Raw genomic sequence first — 19276 nt, forward strand, 5'->3', positions numbered from 1 at the left:
AAACCTAAACATGGAAATGTTTCTATATGCAAATATGTCCTTTGTCATTCTATGGCAGAAAAAACTAGATGTCATCTAAATATATACTAGCAAGGGAAGGTTAATTACAGTAATCAATAGCTTACGGAGGAACATGCTCATGCAGTGTTAAATAAAGGACAAAAATCACATAAACTAAGACGATCACAACCATATTTTTTAAAACTATGAGTAGAAAAAAAAAAGAAAAGCAATTCATTAAAAGGCTAACAAGGGCTTTTTTAGATGATGAAATCCATGGGAAATTCTTAATCTTGATTTTTCAGTATTTGTTCCAAACATTATTTCTATGTATTTTTTTTACTTTATATTGAGAAGAGAAAACATGATTTTTTACAAAGAGCATAACAGTCTCTAGAGGCATGTCTGGAATGGGAGGTAGGAAACACAAATTCTAATACTTGAATTTACAAAGTATTTTTCCAAGAAGCTTAATAAAGATGTCAGTAACATTTATTGAGAACATACTAGCTGCCTGGCAGTGCACAGATACACTGGATGCATTATCTCATTTAAACCTTCTTACAACACCATGTTGTAGGTACTTTCATTCACATTTACAGATGAAGAAACCAGCTTAAAGGTACATGACTCGCATAAGGTCCCACAACTAGTGAGGAGGAGGATAATGAAGAAACCCAGGCCTCTCTAGCTCCACCGTCTCACTTTGAACCCTCCCCTCTGCGCCACACTATGCTGCCTCCCACCTTTGAGGGGAAAATGCAGGCAGCTAGGCTTTGGTGTTAATCTACAGCTGAACACAAATGGAGTAATACAGACGTGTAGCAATTCAGAAATACATCCGGAAACTGTGCCGGGTTCTCCACACAAGGTTGCCCAGGCAGCAACTGAGAGGCCACAGAACAGGGTGGAGAACAGTTCGGGGAAACCCCCAGTTGAAAGATGTGGAAGCAGTGGATACAAACCTCAATCCTCCCCAAGGAAGCTCAAAGTCTGAACCATTAAAAAAAAAGAATTTCCCCAAATTCTAACTTAAAAAATCAGATATTATTATGTGACATTTTATAAAATCTGTTGAGAAAAGACGTGACTGAAGAGAAAACAGAAACAGAAACTCAAGCATGCGACTGTGTATATACCAAAGAAAAACTACAGTCAGAAAACAAACCAGCTGATTTCAATGAACACACACAAGCGGCTCAGCTGAGGTCTGCCTTGTTCCTCCTGTCTCCTTTCTCCTGGGTTGAGAGGCGGCACCTCAGCAAGCACAGTAAAGATGTGTTCAGACTCAGAAAACAAAACAAGAACGATGGACACATGTTAAATGAAAACCAAACCAAACAGAAGGAAATTTGTACAGATAATGACCTGCTGTGAGGACGCAAAGCTTACAGTTTTGGGGACTTCGTACGCTATCTGAGTCGACACGCCGCCCATGTCGAGAATGCCCGCTGTCCTTTTACGGACAATGGCTTCACTGCTTTCACTTCCAGGAATGTTAACTTCCACAACTGCCTCATCATCTGGAAAGAACAGAAAGTGTTCATTGGGACAGAACTAATCCAGAGAACTGGGCTCTTCTGAAGAGTCACCTTCTTTTCATGGTCTATTTCAAGCATATTCAGGCAAACCCAGTCTACTCCCCCCAACTAAAATCAAGTTGAATTATGTTCAACTGCAGCTCCTCTCATTCTACTCCTACACGCTTAGACGTGTCACAAAGCTTAGCTCTTTTTTCAGCCTTTGGATTAAACAGAAAAGTACCAATTTCCAACTAGATACATTTACTGGCAACACGACACTTACCATCTTCAATATGCTCAAATCGTCCAAGGACAAAATTAATGCCAATCCAAGCATACACACCTACAGACATTTACAGGGTGAAGAGAAGAAAAAGTTTTAAAACATTTTGTGTAACTCTTATCAGCGCAGTCTGTACAAACGTCTCATTTATTTCACTCCCTGATAACCTGTAAAATCATCTGAAATAACACCTTGCTACTGATGTTTTTATTACTCCAAATGGCTTTCCAAGAACTCTCAACTTTAATGCTTATAGTTATACCATCTACATAGGTTGAAAATACAATACGCTAGGTGCTAGTTTTCTTTAGAAATTTATGAGTTGTTTCAAAATACTGGAATTTTCACTTTTATGATGTTAAACTTGTCAAGTTTTACATCAAGGTATTGGCTGGGCATGGTGGCTCATGCCTGTAATCCCAGCACTTTGGGAGGCCGAGGCAGGTGGATCATGAGGTCAAGAGATTGAGACTATCCTGGCCAACAAGGTGAAACCCCATCTCTACTGAAAACATAAAAATTAGCTGGGCGTGGTGGCGGGCACCTGTAGTCCCAGCTACTCGGGAGGCTGAGACAGGACAATCGCTTGAACCTGGGAGGCGGAGGTTGCGGTAAGTCAAGATCGCGCCACTGCACTCTAGCCTGGCGAAAGAGCGAAACTCCATCTCAAAAAAACAAAACAAAACAAAACAAAACAAAAAAACGAAAAAAAATTTCAAGGTATCTTCTACTTTTTCCTTTATCCCTCCATTCACTCAGCTGACAAATCTGATTCTAGTTTCACATTCCCTACACCTGGTTTTCATTGCCACCTTGATTTGAACCATTACAGATGGGGGGTAGCCAATCTAATCCATCTCTGCCCCTATTCCTGTTGCCACCTGCTCTACTCTCTGCACTGGACTCCTCTACAGAAAGAAGTCCAAATTCCTGGACTGATAATTCAAGAGCCAGCCAATCGCTGACATTCCCGCCACTCCTTCCAGAAGGCCCACCACCCACACTAAAACATTTTTGTTTCTTTGTCTACAGTGCCCTCTTTCCAACCTGTCCTGAGTCAAGTCCTTTCTTCTGCCTGGCATGTGCTTCCTGCCCCTCCCTCAGAGCCCCACCCTTCCCATGCTCTGGCACGTTCTATTAAGAACTATCCCCTCCCTTGAGGTGCAGTTCAGATGTCACTTTCTCCAACATGGCCCTAGCTGGAAAAAAAAATGCCTCCCTCTTAAGAACGCCTGTGGTATTTTTTCCTATCTTTTTTCTGGTACCTAAAACCCTCATAGAACAGCTAATTGTATAGCTCATTTGTTTGTAAGCAGCTGAATGGCAATGTGTAAATTTCACCCCATTTTTGTATTTTCTACAGTGTCTTTCACATAGGAAGTATTAATGCTGAAATGACACATGACTTTTGAAATACTTTTTGGTATACATTTCTAGCAAGCTATACCCCAAATAATTTCATTGACTTGACATTTCATTCTCAAGGAGAATTATTTCTTTGAAAATAGAACAAAGATTTGATATTTCTCAGTGTATCAAAGTTGAGAAGAAGCTCCAACAGCTTAATAATGATCAAAGTCCCAGGAAGCCACACAACTGAGGCAAGACACACAAGCCTTTTCTATCAAAGTGAGTTTACATCAAGCTATGTCCCTACATGTGGTGAAGACAAATAGTTATTTTTCAATGGCTTAATGTCTGGGCAACAAAGACTAGTCATGTAAGAAACTGGTTTAGTTATTTAAAAATTGTAATATTTCAAGTCTATTATTTCCCAAATGTTAAGATAATAGGAGTGTAACAAAGGGTACGCTCGTGAAAATGGGGAGGATTTAAAGGAATACCGTCCCAAATTTTAAACTGAAGACCAATATACCAACCTTCTTGTTTCCCAGAAATTACTTCTGCATGAGAGTCAGAAAACAGAAAGTCAAAGTGCACGGGAATATCGGTCAGAAGGTCTTCCAGAATAGCTTTCTGCTGGCTGTCAGGCAACAAAAACATTTACAAATTAAAAGATTACAGCTTGATATCTTCTGTTTAGAAAAGAAAAAACAAAACAAAACAAAACAAAAAAAACAAAAAACAAACCAGGGCTCTGGTATATCTTGTATGAAACAGTTAATTTTAAAAACAAAGAAATTCGTTGGAAAGATATTAGGAATGAATTTCCAAAATGAACAAGTTGTGTGAATTATGTGATATCTAGATGTAAAACTGCAACTGCAAGCATTCCTTAACTACATAAAATAGATGAGATTTTTAAAAATGACAACTTTACAGTTGACTATAGTCCTAAGTCAATTAAAGACTATTTGCTAGATTCTGGCTAAAGGAAGAGTTCTGATACTATTCCAGATTTGAAGAAAGAATTTTGAATGTTTTCCTTTTGACGATGAAGATGATGATGGAGAGGAGGAGGAGGAGGGGGGAGGAGAACACCCCTTCTCCCCTTCAGGAGCCCACCCTCGCCCTTGCCCTTCTGTGGAGGATCACCTTTCAGGGAGGATTCTCATTCCAGCTGTGCAGAGAATGTAGAGAGGTGTCTCTTTGTGTTTTGCCCGTGGCACATGCTCTGCAGCAAAGTTCAAAAGTGGAGAAATGTAATCACTGACTTTCTCTGGAGAGGTAGCAAATTCTGAAATGCCTAGAGAAACAGGATATTTTAGTTAAGAAGCAGATATTTTAGCTATAACATGTGATGCTTCTTCAAAGTGCTAGTTTTAGGGAAATCATGCTACACATTATACTTTCTTAGTTTTTCCTATCCCTCTAGCAACTTCTTCTGCAGACCTTACTTAAACGTTGGTGGCACTATTCAGTGCTATGTCCTTTTCTTCTTCATCAAAGCACAGAGACCTGACTGAGCATCTGCTGTGTGTCACTGCCATGCGGATGGGCTCTTGCCCGCCCTCAAGAAACGTGCTCCCCATCTCGCCAGGTGAGCTCAGTACCTCCTGAGGCCGCTATCACCATCAGCATGCCACGAACTCCTAACTGTGCTACTGGCCATGCAGCGCTCATTAGCCTCCAGGTGAGCGTGGGGTAACTGTTCACCAGACACTGCCCGTGCGTGTCCTTGCAGCCACCCCCAACACATCATGGCAAAATCTGAATTCAACTTTCGCTACAAACCTGGTCTCACCACCGGTTACCTCCCTCCGAGGTTATCAGTGCTGGGCACCCAGTGGCCCAAGCCAGGGTCTTAAATGAAGTCCCTCTCCCTCATCCCAACACACAACCTGGGTTTCATAGGTGCCCTCTCCTTGGTGCCTCTCACATGACTTTACTCCTCATCCCTTTGGACACACTTTCTGCCAGCCTGCCACAGCACATCCCACCCTCTGATCCTGACCATCTCCCCACCATTCCCGACCCAAATGATGCCTCTTCAGGCTTCCAATTCTTTTTGTGGTTCAGGGCCCTCCAGATAAGGCTCAACTCCAGAACAGCACATCCTGCTCTGCATAACTCACCCACCCTTATCTCTTCCCATGTTTCTTCTGTCGCCTTCAGCTACACTGAACTAACATTTCCACAGTGCACCTTACTGTGGCCTTAGGGCCTTGCTCAAACTCCACCAGGAAGAGTCTTCTCCATCCACCTCCCTGTCCCTTTTCACCTGGTTAACTCCTGCATACCCACTGGGCTCCAGCCTCCATGGAAGTCACCCTAACAGAACCCTGAAGACGACTCTTGTTAAATTCCATGCTTACTTCCTTTTGCTAGATGTACATTCATTACACCATATCAAAATTACCTATTTACTTGCCTGTCTCATTACAACTGAAAGCTCCTTAAGGGCACAAAATGCGTCTATTCAAACTTATACTCCCAGCACCTAACACGGTGCCTAGCAAATGGCAGGTGCCCAGCATGTATCTGATGAATGAATACATCAATGAATATTTCTAGATGTCATTTAGCCTACAATATTAAAAATGAGGGGCACTTTAGAAGTCTAAAAATTCCTTATTTCACACATTAGAAAATTAGAAACCCACAAAGATTAAGTGATTCATCAAAGGAATTAGCAAAAAATGAACTAAACTATAAGTCTTTTGACGCCACATACAATTCAATTTCAATGCAGTCAAAGTCCTAAACTAGCCAGACCCTATGAAGGAAATTTCTAGAGCTTTGCTGCAATGCTATACATGGAAATCCATGCTTGAGGACAGAGTAGTGCAATAAAAAAGTATTTTGACTTCCATTTCATACACTTTGTATAGTGCAAGACAGACCCATGTTAAGCCTGATTTTAATGAGATTTTCGTATATACTCTAGGATGATAATATAGTTGACCCTTTGTTCTAAACAACTCCAAGGCATGGAAGTTTTCATCTTATTCCATGAGACCTGTTTAGTCACTGATGGGACCTGGTATGTGAAGCTAGATGAAATGCAAAATGCTTTATTTTTATAGTTTTCTCATAAATTTTTTATTTGATCAATATTAATTTAACTAAAAATGTTTCTAGATTAGGGATACATAAAAATTTAAGGGGTAGAAATACATACAACTAAACTTAAAAGACACTCACTAAAAAATTACACGGAAATGTACTCTGATAAAATAATGCTGGTATATAGACACAGAGTAGGTTCTCTCTTTAACCTGAAAAGTGAGGTACAGACTTTAGATTTTCTGAGTAATATGCTGGTTCCCAGCTGCCCACACATCAAAGGATAATCAACTTGTTGAGGGCTGCCTGAAGGAGGAGGTGGGGTCTGAATTATTCCATGAAGAATGAGGACTCAAGGGGTCACCATTCTATGTGGTTGGAGACTCTTCTATGAGGATATGCATTTTTCTCACATTCAACTGAACATCCTTTTAAATTTTATTTCTGAAATGGGGATAATAAACTATAAAATTATTATTTATCGATATTCTCTAATAATTTACAAGATAAATTTCCTGGATTGTTTGCATTTGATATTTTACTACTTTAATACATTAGAAAGATGAAATAAAAGTGCTGCATCTCTATTAAGATCAGTGGTCCACTGTTTGAAATCAGTGATCAACTATCAAGACATAAAAAGCTTGATTCAAGGCACTCCCAGTATCTCCCATTCTAAATGCTCCTGACAGAAGCTGCTGTCCATGGAAATGGTGATGACACAGAAAAAAGAGCACCATTGACATAAATTACCTAATAAGGAAGCCAAATCTAAACTTTTACATGTCACACTGGCTTAGAAATTATAGTATCTTTAAAAACTATACATAATTATTATTAGCTCTAAGTTCTGTGGTCACACTCACCAAACAATCTAGATGACTAGAACTACATTTGGCCAGCAATTTTTAAAAATGAAAAATATATGCCAACATATTATAGATTTTCATGAGTTATCTGAAATTACTTTGTCATTAACGATAGAGACCAATGACTACTAAATAGGAAAAAAACTCTCCATAGTTAATGCCAACCAGCAACCATCTAAGTAGATACTATGAGTAAGGCACTATTAAAATGCTACAGGAGGCCGGGCGCGGTGGCTCAAGCCTGTAATCCCAGCACTTTGGGAGGCCGAGACGGGTGGATCACGAGGTCAGGAGATCGAGACCATCCTGGCTAACACGGTGAAACCCCGTCTCTACTAAAAAAATACAAAAAACTAGCCGGGCGAGGTGGCGGGCGCCTGTAGTCCCAGCTACTCGGGAGGCTGAGGCAGGAGAATGGCGTAAACCCGGGAGGCGGAGCTTGCAGTGAGCTGAGATCCGGCCACTGCACTCCAGCCTGGGCGACAGAGCAAGACTCCGTCTCAAAAAAAAAAAAAAAAAAAAATGCTACAGGAGACAAAAAGACATGTCTGTTTGGATGTTTTATCAAGGTGTTAGTCACCCTATGCAAAATGGACAGAAAAGGGAAAAGAAAGTGAAACAAGGAGACCCATCAGGTCCCGGTGTGAGATGTGACTCAGGGCTATGAGGGTGCAGAAAGAGAACGATATGAAAGACGCTGTGGAGAATGACGGGATGCACCCTGGTTACCAGGCAGATAGTCTCATTTACATACCCGGTTTTATCTTCATGACCACTGGCTTTCGGTTTTTATCCCTCATTTGCCTGATATCCAACAGATCACGTGGATTGCCATTATGCCTTGGCCAGCAATAGACAAATACTCGAGAGCCACTGCTACCACAGTCCACCACAATCCCGTAGTTCACACTGGGGTTATTGGTGTCTGTAGCTTCAATGTCGGTAACTCGTGCCAGGTACCTTAGATAGAAACACACGTATGCTTTGATTTAGACAGAGAATATCATCTTATGCCTAACAGAAAAAATGCAACGAACACCAAGTCATAATTTCTAAGCTATGTAGCAGCCTCATTATAACGTTAATACAACTGTCGAATAATTGAAGAGTCGAAAGAAAACAAGTGATAATGATAAAGATCATCTAAATCAGACACACACTTCTTTACAGAAGTTCAAACAAATTCCAAAATGCAAAATTCTACTTCTAAACTGCCAACTCAAAAATCAGCTTAAAATATGTTACAGGAGATGCTTATGCATAAATAATTATTCCAGGGCCTCTTATGATATGGATTTGGTAGTTAGCAGTTAACTAGTTTCAAATGGTTTAACTGTTCATGCCATGATGTATATGGTACAGAATCTAGTTCCTACAGTTCCTTAAATTCCAACCTAAAGTCAAACGTCATGAAGTCACGAAATGATTGTTATGGTCTAAATGTTTGTGGACCCCCAAAATTCGTATGTTGGAGACCTAATCACCAATGTGATGCTATTAGGAGGTGGGGTCCCAGGGGGGTGCTTAGTTCATGAGGGCAGAAACCTCAGGGAGCCTCCTCGCCCCTTTCCATCATGTGAGGACACAGCAAGAAGACCTCCTCATCTCAGAACAAGGAATCAGGCCCTCACCACACACAAAACCTATGGCACCTTGATCGTGGATTTCCCAACCTCTAGAACAGTGAGAAACAAATTGCTGTTGTTGATAAGCCATCCAGTCTATGGAATTCCGTTCCAGCAGCCTAAAACAGGTAAGACAGAAGGTATGGCTTCTGGTCTAGAAGGCAAATGTTTTTATCCCTTACCTTTGAAATTTCTTGTCTCTGGTTAGTCGCCCATACTTATTTCGGATTATGATAACAGAAAAATATAAAAGTGAAACAGCAGCAGCCAGGACACTAATGACAATAATCTGGCGTAAATTGGTATTCAGAATTCGAGGACACCCTACTGGAGATATGCTAAAATGCCAAGAAGCAGGAAAAAGACAGGAGATGCCAATCCTGAAAGTAGAAAGAAAAAGATTTTAAAGGAATCTGCTCCAATGAAGCTTCCTTCACCTAAAGTGATCCTAAAATAAGATATTTGGCTTGAGCTACCTGAATTTCCCTATCTGTAGGTATCTGTATACTGGCATCTTGCATGTGCTACACAACAGCTACACAACCCATTATCATAAACCCATCTCAATGAGAATTGGCCCTGATGGTTATGACACTTCTGTGTTTTCCCCTTTTCTTGACAGTATCGTGTAGATTTTTTATTTTACCCTGCTTTGTTCCAAAATAAATACAGAATTAGAGACAGCTTACAAGAATAAGTTCAGTAACATAAATCTATAAATTGATCATGAAATCGGGTATGAGGATGATGAGACTAAACGGGAACGTAGTATGGAGAAAGGCATGTCGTAAGGTGGGCCTGCTGCAAATGCGACTGAGCTCATTGCCCATTACATCAGAAATACACAAATAGCTCAGGAGGAGCACATTTGCTTAACACTGAAGTCCAAGGCAAATCTCTCCCAGATGACTCGAGGAATGGCAGAAAACAGCATTTTAACAACACCCCCATAACAAAATCAATAAATGAGTTTTCTATGTCCTGTGCTTTTAGAAATATTCCTACAAGACATTTCTGCAAATAATCAGGAACTTTTCCCCTCAGTTTATGTCAAGAATGAGAGGCTCATTCCAGAAATATGATTTGGCTTTAAAAAAGCTGCACTGCCTTTGGGATACATTTTATTATATTACACTTAATTTCTTTATTATTCACCTTGAAGAGTGCTTCATGCATTAAAATACCTCACTGGGTCCTGGAAGAAAAAAGGTATTAAACAGAAGCGCAGCACAACTTCACATTTTTCACTTGCAATTTAGATTTTTTTTTTCCTCTCGAGATCTGTTTTTGTGTCACCAAGATTTCATGTTTCATGGTGATTAGGCCCATCACTCACCTCCCCATACTGAAAGGTCAGCAACAAGGCAATGCTCTGGGATTCAGTCCTTCTCACAAACAATTATAGAAATAATGCTGGGGTCCTCACGGAGTTAGAGCCCTCCTGTTCCAGGAAGTGAGACAAATCACAAAGATAGCATCATCAAAGAAAACGTCTACGTTCTTTAAGTGTGTGCTTAAATCCAGCCACATACAATCTATACATACATGATCCTTGCACTGAAGCTGTTGGAAGGGTCTATTCTGAGCAACACACTTCTAAGTTAATTTCATACTGTCCAATATAGACCTAAATCAAAAGAGATGATAATTGTCTGGTACTAGTTAGTGCTCTCTAACCAAAAGTGATCCCAAAATATCAGGATATCAAATACGCCATAAATACCTTATGGTACAAGGGAGATTTGGGGTGGAGGTAGGAGACAGGCAGAATAAACTGAATGTAAACCTGAAATGTCCATTCACTTGATAAATGTCTATTAGACTTCCCTTTTATATACAAAGTACTGTGCAAGGCACTGTGTCCCTAGTTAGTTCTCTGACTCCACCATTATCACTCCTCCTCCAGCCTCCAGGCCTCAAACTGCAGAGCAGACAGAGGCCTTCAGCCAGGGCCTCCTTCCAATCTGCTGAAGCCAAAGGACAAGCAGTCTCTATCTTTCCTCGGTCTCGCAAAGCTGCCTGAGCTCTCAAGACAGCTGTCTCGTCTGGTCTGCTTCTGAGCTCTAGAGTAACTGCTGCTCAGGATCCTTTAAGTGTTGTTCTCTGCCAACCCCGACTACTCTTAAGTTTCCAGGCTCTCTGTCTAGCCTCATTCTCTTCTAATACAATCATTACTGAGGCTTCAATGATCAGATAACTCAAATTTTTCTTTCTCCACCCCAGGCTTCTCTTCTACGCATCTTAAACAGCCTATGAGCCGTCTCTATCTGAATGTTGCACAGAAGCATGAGAAAATTCTAAAACTGCACCCCTAACAACTGCAGTCTTCACCCCTTTTTCTCCTAATCTGCTCTGCCCCTGCAGTCTCAATCTTGATCCCACAGAGCTACACAAATCAGAAACCAGACTCAAGTGTGATCCCTCTTCCTTCATCTTCCAAATGTAATTTCTTTTTTTCCTTTCTTTTTTTTTTTGAGATGTTGTCTTGTTCTTGTCACCCAGGCTGGTGGAGTGCAACGGCACCATCTCAGCTCACTGCAACCTCCGCCTCCTGGGTTCAAGCGATTCTCCTGTAATCCCGAGTAGCTGGCATTACAGGTGCCTGCCACCACGCCCAGCTAATTTTTGTATTTTTGGTAGAGATGGGGTTTCACCATGTGGGCCAGGCTGGTCTCGAACTCCTGACCCCGTGATCCGACTGCCTCAGCCTCCCAAAGTGCTGGGACTACCGGCGTGAGCCACTGCGCCTGGCCCCAAATGTAATTTCTTACCGATTCCTTTAATTTCTTTAACCTCAGCTTATCTAAAATCCCTTTCATTATCACCTTCTCCTGAGATCAGGCTCTTATCTCTTGCCTGCTCTATGAAAAGAGCAGACTAACTAGTCTTCTATCGGCAGTCTCAACCAGTGGCCCCACAATGCTGCCTCCAACACCCTCCGGCACAGATACTTTCTCGGAAATTGATAGCTCCACACTCCCACCCCTTGCTCAGAACCCTGATCAGATTACTTCTGTACTCAAAATCCACCAAAGACTGCAACCTACAAAGTCGTAGAGGATCTGACACCTGTTAAGGCTCTGACCTCATCGTCTACTCTCTCCTCCTTTAACACTGCATTGCAGTCACACTGATGTGCCGAGTGGTCTTCAAAAATGCCAGGCACTCTCTGGTCTCAGGATCTCTCAACTTGTTGCCCCCCCAACTGCTAGGGAGTAATCCGTATGGCTCACTTTTTCATTCCCGTCAGGTCTTTACCCAAATGTCACCTTCTCAAGGAGGACTTTCCTGGTCACCCGATCAATAACTGTAATGCCTACCCCCTCCCCACCAACTCCCTTCCCTGCTTGATCTTTTCTCCTCAGCATTTATTTATTAAACGCTTATACAGTGCTCATTACGTGCCAGCCCTTGCTCCACACATTGCGCAAGTACTAACTTCATCCTCCTAACAACTTACAAGACAGACACTATTATCAAAATACTCTATGGATGAGGCAGAGGCTAAGTAACTTGTCTAAGGTCACACAGCTCCTGGGAGGGGAGGTGGGATGCAAGCATGAGAATCGACTCACCCTCGTCCTCTAACATAATGCGTGTGTTACGTTTCTCTTTTTTGTCTCTTCCTCCAGAATGGGAGCTCCCCCAGGCCCAGGTTTTGGTCTGCTCAGCTGAGTGCTAGTTGCAGCTTTGCAGACCCCACGAAAGGGCCTGGCAAGAAGTTAAGTTTTAGAGTTCTGGGACCCAAAAGGGTTAAGAACCTCTATACTAGAGTGACCTTTCCGAAACAAACAGGGAATCATACCTCCCCATCCCCCAACTTTTCTCTCTCACTCCTTAGGGTATAAAAGAGATCCCTCATGATCTAGTCCGGTGCTCTCCACTGAGGTAGCCACTTGCCACATGTGGTTATTTAAAGTAATTAAAATTAAATAAAATTAGCCAATTAAAATTAAATAAAAGTAGCCACTTGCCACGTGTGGTTATTAAAAGTTATTAAAATTAAATAAAATTAAAAATTGAGTTCCTCAGTTGTACTAGCCACCTTTGAAGTGCTCAACTGCCACATACAGCTTCTGCATTAGTCAGTCCAGACATAAAACACTGACATCATCGCAGAAAGCTCTTTGCAAAGTACTGATCTGTGGCCCATCTTCTGTCTCATCCCGACAGACCCCTCCTATGTACCCTAGGCTCCAGCCACACGAAACACAAGCTACAGATCACTGAAATGCCTCTCATTCCTTGGCATTTGCAGAATGAACCTCTCCCTTGGGTCGTCAGTTGCATTACTAAGAATCAGTCCTGACACAAACCAAGCATGAGTCCTGGGTGAGTTTCCCTAATCCTCATATCCCCAGAGTGTTTGCTTATCACAGCAGTGGGATAAAGTATTACACTTGTGGTTGGCTTCCTCATTACATGACATGTCCCACTAGGGCAGGGACAGCCTCTTATTCTTCTGGTTCCCCAGTGACCAGTGCCTGCCACACAAATCATGGGTAAGTAACTCTTGCAGGTTTCACAAATGGCTGGAAATGGGAGACACAAAGATGAACTAGATACAGGCCCAGACCTTAAAGAATCTATAATGCAGTGGAGGAAATAAAACATACACACAAAGATATTAGACAGTAAAAAGTATGAATACTGTCTACCTGACAAAGGGAAAAAATCACTTTAGTTCAAGTTTTAATATGGTTTCCATATTGTACCCTGTACCCCAAATTTAGGACAAACAACGTCTGTGATTTAAAAGTGTACACAAAAAGTAAAAAGAAAAAAAAAATCAGTGATCTAGATCTTTAAATGGATTTTAATGTTTTTATAAAATAGCTACACAAGTTTAAAACTTCTATGTGCTTTAAAAAAAAAAAATTCCCTCCTCGGTACAAATACACACAACTTGGGAAAAGTACTTGCAACGTGCGTGACAAAGAGTAAATAACCTTTACATATCCAAAGTTCTCATAAAGAAATAAGAGACAGACTGAATAGAAAAATAAGCAAAGACAATGTGAGATTATTGAAATGATCTCATTGAAATGGCTGATAAAATAGAACTACCAGTATTCAGATAAATAGAAATAAAAACAGCTATCAGATTGGCAGTCATGAAGGCCTGGTGATACTTGGCTAACAGGGGACGGGGAAAAGGTCGATGAGCAGTGCTGTGAGACTCTGGACAGGCACATCACTAACATTCTGGGGGTATTGGGGTGACACATACAAACATTTACGCATGCCGACCCTCTGCTCTACGACCATCACACTTCCAGAAATTCATCCTTAGGAAGTCATGGGGTAAATTCACTAAAATATCTATAGGATGTTCATCATAGTATTGTGTGTAACAGCAAAACACTGTTACTAATGTCCACTGTGGGGTACATTTATGCAGTGGAATACAATGTGACTATTAAAGGTGATGATACAGATCTATTTATTGACATGAAAAAGATGTTCATGATATATTAAGTGAAAAAAAGTCACCATACTTGGGGGGGATAAAATGTTAGGAAAGAAACCAAAATGTTAACAGTGCTTAGTTATTTCTGGACAATGAGATCAGGTATCATCTTTATTTTCTTCCCTAGTCTTGCCTATATTTTTCTTTTTTTTTTTTTTTTTTTGAGACGGAGTCTCGCTCTGTCGCCCCGGCTGGAGTGCAGTGGCCAGATCTCAGCTCACTACAAGTTCCGCCTCCCGGGTTTACGCCATTCTCCTGCCTCAGCCTCCCGAGTAGCTGGGACTACAGGCGCCCGCCACCTCGCCCGGCTGGTTTTTTGTACTTTTTAGTAGAGACGGAGTTTCACCGGGTTAGCCAGGATGGTCGCGATCTCCTGACCTCGTGATCCGCCCGTCTCGGCCTCCCAAAGTGCTGGGATTACAGGCTTGAGCCACCGCGCCCGGCCCTTGCCTATATTTTTCAAAGGACATATATTAATTTTATCATCAGAAGAAATAACGATTTTTAACAAGCTACCTTTGACTGATGAAACCTTGTTTCCAGGATCAAATACTTTTCTGAACATACTGAAAAAGCCTATCTTAAAAGCCTATCAGGACACAGGAATTCCAATCCAAACACTAAAAAAAAAAATCAGTGAGAGCTGTGTGATGAACTGAGAACCAAAGAAAAGAAAGTTTTAGTTAGCAGCTTAAAGTCACAGTTAAAGGCAAACTGGTCCTTGGGGAAGAAAATCAGGACTACAAAGGTGATATGAGGAGTAACAAACCCAACTCCAAATTTCAAGGAGTTTGCAGATTGCTACAGAGAAAATACTAATACCCAGAAAATAACCAAGCTACTAATTCAAGGCAATGTTAAAGTACTCGAATTCTTGTTATAAGAGCTCAGAGAAGAGCACAGCGAAGGCTAGCTTTAGCAGAAAAAGATTTCTGGAGGTGGGAGGTCGATTCTGGATGGGGTGAGAAGAACACACTTCGAAGAGGAAGGTGACCGCGAGAAGGATCACAGTACACTTAGGAAACTTTGTGTCATCTGAGGTTTGTCTCAGGACTTCTTTTTTTTTTTCTTTTGAGATATGTGATGATTTTGATCAAAAGGATAAACAGATATTTTAAGTTACAAAACTTGTGTTTAAAAGCAGAGAAAACAGGACAGCTTATAACTGCTGAAGCACTATAATTTTTACTCAGGACAAAAGTACGACAGATTATTGCCTAAAAGTTAACAATATGGTAATTTGATCTTCAAATGTAAACTCCAATTGTCCTTCTAGTTAAGAATCTTCGCACCAGGGCTCTGGGAGGCAAATTCAGTACCACCACATAAAACTGACATTTTTTTTTTTTTTTTTGAGACGGAGTCTCGCTCTGTTGCCGGGGCAGGAGTGCAGTGGCCGGATCTCAGCTCACTGCAAGCTCTGCCTCCCGGGTTTACGCCATTCTCCTGCCTCAGCCTCCCGAGTAGCTGGGACTACAGGTGCCCGCCACCTTGCCCGGCTAGTTTTTTTGTATTTTTTAGTAGAGACGGGGTTTCACCGTGTTACCCAGGATGGTCTCGATCTCCTGACCTCGTGATCCGCCCGTCTCGGCCTCCCAAAGTGCTGGGATTACAGGCTTGAGTCACCGCGCCCGGCCAAAACTGACATGGTTTAAAAAAGCCTAAATTGTGTTAGACCTATCACCAGAGAGATGCATTAACTCTCATAATTTCAGCTAGGGGGGCCCTGCTTGGCTGATCATTCTTTATTGGAATAAAGCCCATGGTCAGGTGTCAATGTCTTTGTCAGTCTCTCACTGACAGTTCTACAGACAATGACAAAAACAACGCAAATCAATCACAAAAGGAAATGGTTCCACTGGTGAAAAAACGCACGATGCAAGGAAACAGATGTTAGTGAACTCAAATCACAGGCAAACAAAATCACAGAGAAGTCAGCCTCTGGGAGAGCTCGGCTTCTGAATAAGCAAAGGTACCATAGGGAAAGGTACTTCAGAAAAGAATGATTTGACTATCAAAGCATTCAAGAGAACCTGGAAAAATTAAATTTGCTCTCAACCATTCCAGCAGCGTTTTGCTTTCTGAGAGTGAGAGGTTGATGTGAAGGCTGCCGGGTGGCAGGGTGGCACCATTACTCAGCTGTGACAACAGATACATGAAGACAACTTGATTTATTCTTTAACAAGAAATGTACGTAGTGCTATTTACGATCTGTATGTTCTTCAGTATTTATCTTAACCATTTTAATTTTATTTTTCAATATAAAGTCTTAACCTCTTCCTCCCTCTCTATTCATTTGCAAAATTCTGGTTCCCATTTTAGTCTTTTTCTGGTCACTTTTCCTGCATTAACTCTGACTTTCCTCAAGTTCCAGTTCCACATTCCAAGCTCATTGAAGCCCTGTTACCGCAAACTCAATTAGTCCAAGTCTGGGGCTGAAATCTTCTGATGTAAACTAATACCACCCTCCAAATTCTCCAGGTCTAAGATGGGTATCACCAATCCCCATTGACCTGGATTACCTGGTTCTCAGCTTTGATTCCCACTTCCTGTGTTGACATATTCTATCATTCTCCAAGCCCGTCGATTCTTCCTCAGATATCCCTCATATCTAAGATGACCATAGCAGGCATCACTATCTCAAGACAGATCTCTTGGCGACTCACCCACCTTCTGCCTTCACTGTGCACACCACATTTTGCAGGCAACTCTTTGTAAAACACGGCCTTCAAAATATGACCAGCTAAGAACCTTCTGGAAGCCCAAGGATCAACAATAAGTTTCCTGTGTGGCACCTGAAACCTTTTATCCATCAACTGGTCCACCTTATCTCACCAACCTATCCTCTCATCAGTCCCAGATACCATCTCTCTGCTCTAGTGCGGCAGTTCTCTCTCTTCTCTCCCACACAAGCTGTCCCCATGCCTGCCTCAGGCAGTTACTAACAGCACTTCCTCCAAGGCAGCGTGTCCTCCTCTCAACATTACACTTCTTTCAAAGCACAAGTCAACATTTTTCTTTGTCAAGATTTAACCTGTTACACATCCTGAGGTTTTCTCACAATTGGAATCGTCTCTTTATTCATGGGTATTCTATTTTAAGCAAACATGCTGAGTAAATACGTAGAGAATATAAATCCTTACATAAATGTTCATTTTTGTCTCCTTCCTAGACTACACCCTCAAGGGCCTCGGTCACACATTTCCTACTAGAGGAGAAGAATATAAGCCATAGACTCAATATGCAACAACTACAAGAGATAAATCAATGTTAAGGTAAACACAGAAATAAACGACTAAACTATACAAATTAGTATTCCATTTTATAATTCTAATATGTCAAACAGAATTAACAAATCTGATACAAAAACATCAAATATATAACACAAATAATATAACTCTTCTAGGCCTCTCTAAAGCTGGATAATTTGGTATTTTCATCACAAAAAGCAGAAGACAACAGACAGCGCAATGTGAAATTAACCTGGGCTTTGAGTCTCTAATTTAGAATTCTTCCATTACCTGTAGTTTACCTTCTAGCCTGAAAGTTCCTGAATCATAAAGGATCTCTTTGGTTTCCTTCGTGATAAACGTTCTCTGAAAACGCTCTGCACCAGGGTTCATCTAACTGGGGTCTGGAGCACCCTAAGGGTTCTGGGACATATTCTAGACCATGAGAGAATTGTCCCTTTAAAAGGGGTCCGCGCATTACTCAAGTTCAGAAACAATGCTGTGTATTATCTCTTTACTGCCCAAAGAGCTCCATTTTCCCAAGAAGAAATCTAACATGAAATCTGGCAAAAGCAAAGCAAAGCAAAGCAAAGCGAAAACGACAAGACGCGCGAATGTCATTTAAAGCGGCAGGCAGGGCCGGCTAGGTCCCCGGTGCAGCATCCGTGCTGCCCGGCCAAGCTCCGCCCATTCGAGGGGGGGATCCCGAGAGGTCAACCGAGGCGCGCGACCGCCAGATGTCCCCTGCCGGGGGCTGGGGGAGCGCGCCGGCCGCCACGGCTCACAGGTGCTGGTCCCGGGGCGCCCGGATGTGACCGCGCAGCAGGGGCGGCGGGAATCTGTCCGCGGGGCTAAGAGGGCGGCTGTTGGGGCCTGAGGCAGAGAGGCTCGTCCGCGGCCCGCTCGCCGAGCCGCTGGCCACCGCACTCCAACCCACCCGCCGTTGCCGGCCCCTTCGGCCGCCCGCCCTTCCCTCACTCGCGCCCGGAAGGCGGCCTTACCTGCTTGGCTGGCCGGGGACCCCGGGAGCGGGGGACCACCAACTGGCAGCATCACGGCCAGCCGGCTTCCTGGAGGCCGCGCTCCCTTCCTGGAGCCGCACCCCCACCCGGCACCCGCCGGCGACGCGTCACCGCCTGCGCCAGGAGCGCGCACGCTGGTGGCGGGAGCGCGCACGCCGACGGGCGCGTTGAGCGCCGGGGGGGCGGAGCCTGATCCGGGATGATTGGCGTCCGAGCGCTGGGTTGTTTCGTGGATCCGCGTGGGCGTGCCTCCGCGCAGTGCGCGAGAAATGTGGAAGTGGTGGCACGGAGGCACCCAGTACTGTGGCGTGGTGCTCGTCTGGTTGTCAGCGAGCCGCAGCGTACTTAGGACACCGCAGTTTATCTTTCCTTAGCGCTCCTAACGGTTATGGAAAATAGCGGTTGAAAACCTAGTAAGGACTAGGCGTTGTTGCTCAACTCTTGACATTTACACCTTTGCCGGTAACTCTCCCTGTTTCACAGATGGGGAAACGGAGGCCCACACTTATTCAGTCTCTCTTGAGATCACCTAATTCGTGAGAGGTAGAGCCAGGATTTCATTCTTGCCTGTCAATGGCATATGTTAGAGCCTATGTTGGGGGAGACAGACTGCCCCATCCCTCCCCACACACGCAATGGTTATGAGAAGAAATAAAGTGAGGACTGTTCCTGAGATTGACCCCATGACCTACACTTAGCTCAAGGCTAAGCTCTCTTAGCTCTCTGGTTTAGCAATAAACTGCTTTGAAGACACAGAACTTTGCACTTGAGAGCTGGAAGAGACCTTGGGAATCCCGGGTTCCATCCTTTCTTCCGCCTTGTATACAGGTGAATGCGCTGTGGCCCA

At 42.8% G+C, this 19276-nt stretch overlaps 1 protein-coding gene across 5 annotated transcripts in view; it reads right to left on the reverse strand.

The window, feature by feature from the left end:
- The window catches only part of ENTPD4 (ectonucleoside triphosphate diphosphohydrolase 4), a 29627-nt gene extending 11049 nt beyond the window's left edge, over positions 1 to 18578 (reverse strand). Inside the window, exons 1-9 of one of the 5 annotated variants that reach the window (XM_017961868.3) lie at positions 18409 to 18541; positions 10044 to 10148; positions 9863 to 9902; positions 8890 to 9087; positions 7837 to 8042; positions 4303 to 4453; positions 3687 to 3790; positions 1807 to 1866; positions 1393 to 1523 (exon numbers count right to left, since the gene is read on the reverse strand). In XM_017961868.3, coding sequence (XP_017817357.1) covers positions 1393 to 1523; positions 1807 to 1866; positions 3687 to 3790; positions 4303 to 4453; positions 7837 to 8042; positions 8890 to 9087; positions 9863 to 9879 — 867 coding nt within the window. In that variant the 5' untranslated portion in view covers positions 9880 to 9902; positions 10044 to 10148; positions 18409 to 18541. Of the gene's footprint in view, positions 1 to 1368; positions 1524 to 1806; positions 1867 to 3686; positions 3791 to 4302; positions 4454 to 7836; positions 8043 to 8889; positions 9088 to 9862; positions 9903 to 10043; positions 10149 to 18408 lie in introns of all 5 variants that reach the window. The other 4 variants (XM_017961867.3, XM_003902541.4, XM_009212710.3 and 1 more) reach the window with 4 other exon arrangements.
- Positions 18579 to 19276: the final 698 nt, after the last annotated feature.

Source organism: Papio anubis, chromosome 8 (genome assembly GCF_008728515.1).
Source record: "Papio anubis isolate 15944 chromosome 8, Panubis1.0, whole genome shotgun sequence".
Taxonomy (NCBI): domain Eukaryota; kingdom Metazoa; phylum Chordata; class Mammalia; order Primates; family Cercopithecidae; genus Papio; species Papio anubis.